Source organism: Drosophila sulfurigaster, chromosome 3, assembly GCF_023558435.1.
Source record: "Drosophila sulfurigaster albostrigata strain 15112-1811.04 chromosome 3, ASM2355843v2, whole genome shotgun sequence".
NCBI lineage: Eukaryota > Metazoa > Arthropoda > Insecta > Diptera > Drosophilidae > Drosophila > Drosophila sulfurigaster.
The window spans coordinates 11853011-11863578 of NC_084883.1; the positions used below are offsets into that span (position 1 = coordinate 11853011).

The following is a 10568-nucleotide window of genomic DNA, read 5'->3' on the forward strand; positions in this document are numbered from 1 at the left end:
CCGCCCACTTCCACTTCTACTTCCGCTTGCAGCCGACAGTTTTTCGTTCTCGTTCTCGTTCGTTTGTCGGCCTGACGTTTGCCGTCTGTTGGTTGGCTGGCTACGTGGCACGTGGGTACATAGGGCACTTGGGGCACCTACCCCTGTCGGTAACGCCCTAGAACGTGACCAAACTGAATTGTAGGCGTACCCCATGTCAGTCGGCATATGCGCGACGACAAGAAATCCATGTCGTTCTGTTGCATGCAACGCGCTGCATTCTCTAGCGGCCCATGACGACTTCAATCAGCAACTACTCTGAGCCAAATATCTGCATCTTTAAACCAAGAAATATCCCTCCCGTTGTTTCCTGATTCCTGTTTTCCGTTTCCCGTTTCCAGCTTTCGCCACTTGTCGGTGACTATTCACTTTTGCCTGTTCGCTGTTCGGATTTAGAATTCTGATTGGCCAACGTACTGCATTACCTTGGATGCGAATGCGATTGCGATAGCGATTGTGGAGGCGTGCGATTGACATGGGATGTGAATGTAGGGCTAGTCTAGCGGAACGGGGGAAATATTTGTGGCTGGCAAAACACTTTAGAATATTTCAGGCTTTGTTTTAAGAGCTTCTGTCGTGCCACAAAAGTTTGAAGCACTTGTTTACGATTTCAAGTGCATTTGTTGGGCCTGTCATAATTTGGGTTGCAGTTACTTCGATTTTGCTTGGATTTTCTCTGCGGAACAAAAACTTTTCCACTCAAATCGCAGGCGCAAATCTCAGCTGTTAAGTTCAGGACTTTCGGTCTATGCTAATGAGGCAAGTTTTCGACTTGTGGGTGAACCAAAGTCAAGGCTCATATAATTGAAAATAGCTTGAAAAGTATTTTCGAAATTATCAGTGTTTATGGTAGTAGAGCTATGGCTTCCCATTCACCCGACTACTGTACTCTTATAAGCTTGATAGTCATTGAATACGAGGGTGGGCTGATAAATAGTTGGCCTTACAAAGAAAATACGTTTTTTTTAAATTTTGCTTTTTTAATTCTCAACATAATCTCCTTTTAGACGTATGCACTTGGACCACCGATCCTCCAGTTTCCCAATACCTTCCATAAAATAGGATTTGTCCAGGTCCTCAAAATAGGCGTTTGTTTCACAGATTACCTGTTCATTTAAATGAAATCTCTTACCCCCAAGCCATTTTTTTAAGTTTGGAAATAAATAATAGTCACAGGGTGCTAAATCTGGAGAATAGGGTGGATGGGGTAGAATTTCGTAGTGCAATTCACACAATTTCGACATGGCGACAACGCTCTTGTGAGCGGGAGCATTGTCCTGGTGAAACAAAACTTTTTTCTTCGCCATGTGCGGCCTTTTTTTCTTCAGCTCCGAATCAAATCGTCCCAAGAGATTGGAATAGTATTCTCTCGTAATTGTTCTGCCTTTTCCAGATAATCCACATGAATTACACCTCGGGCATCCCAGAAAACCGTTGCCATCACCTTGTTGGCCGACAAACCGATCTTTGTCTTTTCGGTGCCGTTTCTCCAGTAGAAATCCATTGCTTTGACTGTTCCTTACTCTCTGGTGTATGGTGATGAATCCAGGTTTCGTCAACAGTCACAAAACGACGAAAAATTCGTGTTTGTTTGCGTTAAGCAATGCCAAACTCTCCTTCGCAATGTGCAAGCGGTTGCGCTTATTTTCCATTGTGAGCAATCGCGGCACCCATCTTGACGAAAGCTTACTCATGTGTAAAATTCGCGTAAGATGTTTCCAACGTGTTCCCGAGAAATGTTTAGAGCATTTGCAATCTCTCGCAGCTTGATTCGGCGATCATCCAATATCATTCCATGGACTTTATCCACAATTTCTGGTGTTGTCACCTCTCTGGGACGACCCGGGCGATCATCGTCAAAAATGCTTGTCCGCCCGCGTTTAAATTCAGCAGTCCAATATTTTATAGTTGAAAACGATGGAGCTAAATCCTTATAAACTTTGTCTAACTCATTTTTAATATCGTCGTTGGATTTCTCTTTTAAAAAACAGAAATCTTATGACAGCACGATACTCGATTTTATTCATGTTGACGACAATGCAAAAGTGAATGCGCTAAAAGTCCCGCCAAAATTACCAGTGTTGATAAAACCGCATGAAACTTTCACAGTAATCGGCTGATAGAAAACACTAATCGAATAAAATATTTACGAATTTTTAACAAATTTTTTCTTTTTTTAGGCCGACTATTTATCAGCCCACCCTCGTATTATTAAGTACCATTGACTGTTGAGAATGCAAATAAATTGAAGCTTAAGTTTTGCTTCATTTCGATCATAATTATATTCTTCTTGTACATTTCCACTTGAACCAAAGGTGAAAACATCTCCGAAAATGTCGAAACCAAGTACATAGGCACACCCATGAGTAATTGCACTAGCAATGTTAAACAAGCAAATCAAATTTGAATTGGTGCTATCTCGATAAGATATGATTTCCGATCGCATGTTATAAAAGCTGAAGTCAACTTCATTTACTCTGCGGAACAGTTGAAAACGGTTGAAACGCTGGTCCAGCATGAAATACGCAATTGTTCTAATACTCGGTGTGCTACTCGCCACAACTTTGATTTGTGATGGCCAGAAGACGAAGAACAAGCTAAAGTCGAAGAATAAGGTGAAGACCACTGTGGCGCCACAGCTAGCGAGGTTAGACTTGCAAAAGGCTGAGCCATGCTCTGCGGCAAAGTGCAAGCTGCCCGATTGTCGTTGCTCTGATGCTACATTGCCACGGCCCAAGTTCAAGGGCAAGGAACAGGAGATACCTCAGGTAAATTCAATTACAAATCGATTCGAAAGTCTTTTATGCTAATTTCGATGGCCAGTTTGTTACCATCACCTTCGATGATGCCGTGAATGCCGTCAACTATGCCCAATACGATCTACTCTTCGATGGCCTGACCAATCCCGATGGCTGCCCAGCCACAGGCACCTTCTTCCTCTCCCACGAGTACACGGACTATGTGCGTGTGAATGCCTTGTACAATGCTGGCCATGAGATTGCCCTGCACTCTGTGACCCACGGTGATGGTACGGACTACTGGCGTGAGGCGGATATTGACACGATCGAGAGCGAGTTCGGAGCCCAGCTGCAGATCCTAGAGACATTTGCCAAGGTCGATCCGAAGAAGATTCAGGGCATGCGTTTGCCCTTCCTTCAAATCTCTGGAAATAAAACTTTCGAGGCTGTAAAGAGTTTGGGCCTTACCTACGATAGCTCATGGCCCACTCAGCAGTTTAAGAATCCGCCCATGTGGCCATATACCCTCGACTACTTGTCCGTGCAGGACTGCCAAATTGGCCCGTGTCCCAATGCTGAGTTGCCTGGTGTCTGGGTGAATCCTATGGTCACATGGACTGATACTGAGGGCTACAGTTGCTCCATGATCGATGCTTGTGCTTATCCTCCCGCTGATGAAATTGATGCGTTGTTCGAATGGATGCTCGAGAACTTTAATCGCCATTACCAGAGTAACCGGGCTCCCTTTGGAATGTATCTACATGCCGCTTGGTTCTCCCGAGGACGCAATAATTTTGCTGCCTTCAAGAAGTAAGTTTAAATTTCAGTGGGCATAATTCTTCTTCTAATGCTCTCCTGAACAGATTCGTGCATCACCTTTCCACCTATCCGGATGTCTATATGACGGGCATTTCACGCATGTTGGAGTATGTGAAGAAACCGGTGCTGGGAGAACCCTTCAAGAGCTGTGAGGTCAAGCCGAAGACTCAATGCCAGGCGGTTCATTGTAATGTCGAGAAGACATCGACTGGGGAGATCCGCTACATGAGCGTCTGCGACAAGTGCCCAATTGTGTATCCCTGGTTGAAAAATCCATTGGGTCTGAATATGTAAATGTTACAGACGTGGTAGGCAATAAACACTGTACAATAATGCATGAATAATGTGCTCTTCGTTGTTTTGTATTGTCTGGGCAGCTTACTAGTATACTTGTATGATCTAAGCCAATTTACTTTCAGCGCTCGTACCCACGGAAATGTTGTTGATAAACGACTTCAAATTATGCTCCCCGGTCGTGGGGTCCTTAATTAACTTAGTCCGTCCCCAGACCGTGCTCTCCCCCTATTACCCGGGCATGTTAATGACCACGACGAGACTTTGTCAATTTCGCTAGTCCTAGCCTAAGAGTTGCCATATTTTATGGCACGAATAAATGCCCATTCCATCCTCTGGGTGGCTCTCTGCTGTCCATTGGACGTCAATGCAGCTGCTACCGATAAATGACAGCAGCGGGGACAACGTCATGGCGACTACATGTGACACCTTTCCTTGACTTTGCAGTGTTGTTGTATTTTTGGATAATGGTGTAACTTGCATCCTGCAGGCTCTGTCTGCAAATCAGCCTAAATTGGGATGGCTGAACTGTAGTTTCGGTCATTGTCATTGCTCACACTCTTCCATATATGTATGCGATTGTGGTTAACAATTACGTACTCGTACCTTAGACAGGTTAAGCGGACAATGCTTGGAATAAAAGCCTTTGGTTGTTCGCAAATTTATAATTTTCTATGAAGAAATGATAAAATTCCTATCTGGTTGAGGAGTTTCGATTATAAACATTATCAAGAATTCAGCAAAATTGTGTTCGATTCCAAAACTCAAATTCAAACATTATTTTTTCATTTTTACCTATAATGTCCCTCAATTTAGAGTGCTAGCCACAAAGATACTGTCTCATAAATATTCATTTACAGCCGACAAAAGTGTCTACAGAAAAAATCGACGATTCCTATCTTTAGAGTATTTCACTTCACTTGCTTTTAACCTTGGAATTAAAAAGTTGCTTACTAATGGTTTTTCCTATACAATATAACTGAAGTTAAAATCCAAAAAACTATACATATTCAATGTGTAGATGTTTTGTATTTTGTTTAATTTTCAATTCAGTGTATTTAACAAAGTGTAATGAATCACTTCATTGTTTTCATAGTTGGGGCTGCTCTCACTCGCTTATGGCAGTGCTTGTTGGCCAGAACGTAGCCTTGTGGGCAGCTAGCTTCCAAAATGTTGTAAGGCATAACAAAGATGATGTCACTTGGGTTCCAGTTCTCGATAGTAGGAGGGTTGACGTTTAATCCAAGCTGGGTACTGGGAGACGCGGCCTCGACGACTTCGCTGTCAAAAGGCACAACTTGATGGCAAAATGCCATCAATAAAGTGAGCAAAAGGATTCCACGATACATTTTCAAAAGTATTGAGTACGCCTTACAAACTCTACTGCAAACTCTTTTCACAACTGCTCCAATAAGACTGAGATTGTGTCAATTGAAAAGTTTTCTTTTTACCTGATTTAGCTATAGACAAATTTTTGAAAGCAGTTGGAGCCTTATAAGGCAGAGAGCTCTCCATATGATGAGCAAGTCGATGTTCAAGGTTGAACAATGATAAATTCCGCTGGAATTACAAGTAACATTTCCTTTGGCTTGGCAACTTTTAATATTTCGCAGAATGAAGCAAGTTAAAAATAAGCAAGAGCAGTCAAAATATGAGGAATCGACAGGGAGATACCCTGTATATAAGAACTGTAATAATTCTAACAATATAGTTCTGGATAAATTTTGAATTGTAGAATACTGGAACTTATATAAACTCAACAGATTTTGTTTTGCAGAATCATTCTCAAATATACTGATACATCTTTGTTTCATTTCTTAGCATATTAACCAACATAACCAACATACGATGGCTGCAGGGTATAATATCAATAATTCCACAGACATAGACTAGAATGCATTCAATGCAAATGCCAAATGAAAAACTGGTAAACAGCTCTTATGAAAATGAAGAAAACATTGAGGAGAGGGGAAACCGCAAGAGAAAAATAGCAAATATTTACTGATTACTTTGCCAAAATGTCGATGATTAACCTTCGCGTCGTCTTCAGTGTCTATTGTCAGTGCTTTGAACGGCGAAAGCAGAAACAAAAGACTCAGCGCAGCGCAACACAACGCACCTGCAATTTCGAGTGGAGCGTTGCTCATTTTGTCATTTTCTCATAAAATATTTTTTCTATTGGCTTTTACTTTTATTTTGCATACATTTAGCAAGCCTCCTGCTTAGAGGTCGCCATAAACAAATGACTGTACGACATGTAACCCGGCAACAACTGACTCCCTCAATGCGGAAGTCTTGCATCAGCTGCCAGAGTGCCGAACACGCATTATTTTAATGTATTTTTATATACTTACTACTCGTTTTCGCATTTGGAATTTGAAATTTGGGACACAAGCGTGCCTCCAAAAGGTTTCGCAGAACTTAACCCAGGGTCGCCGGGGCTTCTCCAAAATTATGCCATTTAAACTGACATTTTTATGTAATGTGTAAGTATGTTGTCATTTCGCCTCGCCGCATACTTTTTAAGAGGCCTCGCACTTTTGTGATGAAGTCAGTGGGTGGCTGATGGGTGGTGGTTGCTGAAAGAGACAGTCTCAACTGGGGCTGACAATAGAATTGTCACAATGATTAGCCTAAATAGCCGACATTTATTACCAGTAACTCAGGTTACCTCACAAAAAAGGCAGTAAACAATGCGGAACCTGAAGAAGACATTCCGTTTACTTAAGCAACGCCTGCTATTTTCACTAGCCGCAAAGTAGGTCTCTGAGTTATGAAATTTGTGGAATACTTATACTATACATCAACATCCTTGGATACATTTTTCAGATGTACATTATCTAAAGTTTTGGATAACAGTATGTGTAGTTGATAATGAACTCGACATAACTTTTAACATTAAAATTAAAGTTAAATTTTTAAGCTAGAGCTTCTTATGCGATTTAACAATTTTATCATATGACACATATTTAAATACGTTCTGAATTTCTCATGCTTAAAACCCTAAGCTGCTTAATAAAATTTTTGCTTGAAAGACAAATAATTTTCATATTGTGTTGCACACAAATGTATTGAGTGAATTTGAAATTTGAATTTGACTACTAAAAGCATTTTAGTTTAAAAATATCTTTCTTACTAGAAAGTGCCCTTTCCATTTGTTTAATTAAACTATCTTTTCATGAAGCATCGGTGGTTCAGTGGTAGAATGCTCGCCTGCCACGCGGGCGGCCCGGGTTCGATTCCCGGCCGATGCAAAACACATATTTTGCTTTTTCTTGTTGCTAAAAATTATATATTTAGACTAGATCAAAATTCCAAGCTTTTATATTTAATATATTCAGGGAATATTATTCATTTCGTACTTTGCCTAATGTTTGGGCACAGATACTTCAACAATTTTTTTTGTCATTTTAGCATACCTTCAAAATGTATTATCTAATCGGATCCAAATTTAATTAACTGTCAAATTGGGTTTGTTATCAGTAGCCATTTTTTAGTCAAGTTTTAAATAAATGGAAGAAGTTCAATAAGGTTATCATATTATCATATATTCAGAATGTTGTGTTGTTGTGTTAGTTGAGTAAATTTAGCCATATTCGTCTGTTCGTTCGTATGCGCATTTAGATTTAGCAACTACGTACATTTAAAAAAGGAAGATACCAAATATTCGTGTAGAACGTTTTTTTGCACGAGTTTATTTTATAAAAACACCAACAATTAAATCTTGAATTTCCCAAGATATTCATAGAGTTCATAACTTAACATGTAGCAAAAACGGAAATTTGATATTGATCTCTCAAATTCCATAACGATTCGAGGTTATTCTGTGTCGCATATTTGCCAATCAATAATGCCCTGCTTTTATGTTTTGAAGTTGAAGAGTGACAACCTTTAGGGTGAAAAACTGATGGTCAATATATTTTTTCATATATTAAGCAGCAAACATTTTAAATAGACCAATACTATGAGAAGCTATTACAGTACAAATTTCAGTGTACTTTTGTACTTATTCAAGTGTAATTGAAATAGCTCCTGAAAGTAGGCAACATTTATGTATTGCAACTGCTTTAGGTGCGAGACTTAGCTAAGCCGCTGGAGCTTGGTCACACTTGAGTCTGCTATGCTATATGATCAGCTGATGAACCACGATGAGTGCGTAGCCCTCAATAACAGCTGATAATAACACGATATTATTTGTTACCATTAGGCAGCTACTTAGATGCAAATATACAACAATAATTTATATTGGGAGAACTGTCAACTCCTTCTTGGTACAAGTATTCCATGAAAAGCATTGTACACATTCTGTTTTAAAGGGTAGCAAGCTAATCTAAACCTTCATTCTGTTACATGTAAGCACGCTTGTCAACTGTCAGCACCTCTAATAACTTGTATTTTTTTTATTTTATGAGACCCAAATGCTCATCTGGACTTCCTAAAAATGGCTTTTGGTTAAATGGTTCACTCTTTTACACTTGTTTGAAAACGGTAGGAATTTAAAATTTGTGAACATTTTATCAAAATTCGCATTCTAGCTAATCACACATTAAAGTTAATGTGAAAAGCCATTGACTTGGAATCAAGTAGATAATACAGATTGCGAAAACAAAAAAATATAAACATAATTGAAGCAGGAAAATTACTGAAATGTTAAGCCCATGAGCCGTCAAATATATGTATCTGTTGGTCTCAACATTTTTAGTTTCCCCGTGGATATACAGCGAAATAAATTTATTATTTTCTAGATTATCTGGTAATAATTTAACCGGGAGTTCAAATAATCGCCAATATATCTGCAGCCGTTGAGAAACGGGATGATGATATTTATTTATTTATTTATATTTATACACAACTATAAAAGTTCATCTAAGGCACAGAAAAATCTAAAGGATATTAAAAACAATTATGACAAAGTACACATAAAAATGTACTTTTCTATAATAAAATGGGGACAAGCTTATTAGTGCAGATATGATAAGCATAGTGCAGCATGTTAGAATATGCGCAGATCTAGATCTCAGAGGCTATAAGAGATAGAGCTACAATTCTCAACTGCACAAGTTTAAAGTTTTGTCCTCTATATCGTTATATTTAGTAAAATGGATATGGATATATAATATTATAGCTTAGCACACTCGACAGCAGCGTGCATTCTTGTTTTAATCTGATTACATGCAATTACATATGTGTGATGCAATTTTTTACAGATTATTTAGTCCTAATATAAACGTACTTAAATAACTGAGTTAGTCTTAAAATAGAAGTTGTGCAGTTTTGAAATAGTTTAACAAGATGACAACAAATTTTCGATCACAATTAAAACTTTGGTTTCCAATATTGTTGTGGTTGTATTTAACACGTGTTTCATTTGCTATTTTGGATGAAAACATAGACACACAAGTGGATTTAAATGAACCTTACCAAATAAGAACTCCAATGGCGTTAAGTTCTCTATCAAAATGCAAAGTCGGCTTAAGGTTGTTTGATAATATTTGTAGAAAGATAAAAAAAAAAAATTGAATAAATATTTTTGCAATTTTGTACTCTCTATTGTATTATTTTTTGTATTTAACGGTATATTTATTTTGGAATATATTAAGAATAATACTGCACTTTTTTGCTTTTATTGAAAATTTGTATCGGGTACCCCACAGTTGAGCACACTCGACAGCAGCGTTCATACTTGTTTTAATCTGATTACATGCAATTACATATAGTATGCGAATAATTTAGTGATGCAATTTTTTCTGGTTAGTTCCCCTAAGATCAATGCACAAAAAAATGATTCAGTCCTAAAAGAGAAGTTGTGCAGTTTAAGAACAGTTTTACAAGATGATATTAATTTTTCGATCCCAATTAAAACTTGCGGTTCAATTATTGTTGTGGTTGTATTTAATAAGTGCTTCATTTGCTATTTTGGATGGCAGCATAAACACACAAGTGCTCTCAAATGAACCATGTCAAATTCAAATGCGATCGGCACTAGGATCTGAACCAAGGTGCAAAATTGGCTTCAAGATGTTTGATAAGCATTGTAGAAGAGTAGAAGAAAAATCAAAAGCATGTGAATAAATATATTGTATTTAAAAAGTTGTATTTAATCTATTGAGGTTGTCTGTCTATACTCGATCATATTTACATATTTATTAAGAGACGTCGAGCTTTTGAAGCAAGACCTTTGTTTACATTTCGGTGAGTGAGAATGCTGTTGCTTTAGTTTGCGCTTAAAATCACCAACTTCCAGTTGAAATTATGACGAGAAAAAGCTTTACTTGTGTTATGCATTCATTAAATATATTGAGAACAAGAAAGTTGCTGTCAGTTGATTTCAACTGCATAATACCTGGTAGCTTTATTAAAACAATGTTCCAAAATGCAACAATTTTTTAAAAGAAAAGGTTATTTAAGCACAATTTATATGGTGGATTTAAGAAATTTGAACAATATGTTGGCATTATTTAGTAATTAATTAGTATTATATATTATATAATTATTCGTCAGTAATGACTTCGTAATATTATATTATGAATGCAATTTTAAAGCTTTCATTATAAATGCAACTATACAAGTTTTGTGTTTCTTGTTATTCCTTATCGCAAGTCTCTGAATGCCAACAACTTACAACTGACATGGCGCGTGGGATACTGGGCAACTCTCTCTCGATAACTTACTGTCAGT

At 38.0% G+C, this 10568-nt stretch overlaps 1 protein-coding gene, 1 long non-coding RNA gene and 1 other non-coding gene across 3 annotated transcripts; all 3 read left to right on the top strand.

Moving 5' to 3' along the window:
* Nucleotides 1-2506: 2506 nt before the first annotated feature.
* On the top strand, nt 2507-3940 carry LOC133845072 (chitin deacetylase 7). The gene is made up of 3 exons (XM_062279411.1): nt 2507-2807; nt 2863-3587; nt 3641-3940. Exons 1-3 carry the CDS (start codon nt 2556-2558, stop codon nt 3888-3890), a joined length of 1227 nt encoding a protein of 408 aa, XP_062135395.1. The 5' UTR covers nt 2507-2555; the 3' UTR covers nt 3891-3940.
* A 3133-nt stretch (nt 3941-7073) lies between these two features.
* On the top strand, nt 7074-7144 carry Trnag-gcc (transfer RNA glycine (anticodon GCC)). Its single transcript has one exon. It is a non-coding gene; the product is annotated as a tRNA-Gly (tRNA).
* A 962-nt stretch (nt 7145-8106) lies between these two features.
* On the top strand, nt 8107-9438 carry LOC133843896 (uncharacterized). Its single transcript, XR_009894552.1, has 2 exons — nt 8107-8242; nt 9098-9438. It is a non-coding gene; the product is annotated as an uncharacterized LOC133843896 (long non-coding RNA).
* Nucleotides 9439-10568: the final 1130 nt, after the last annotated feature.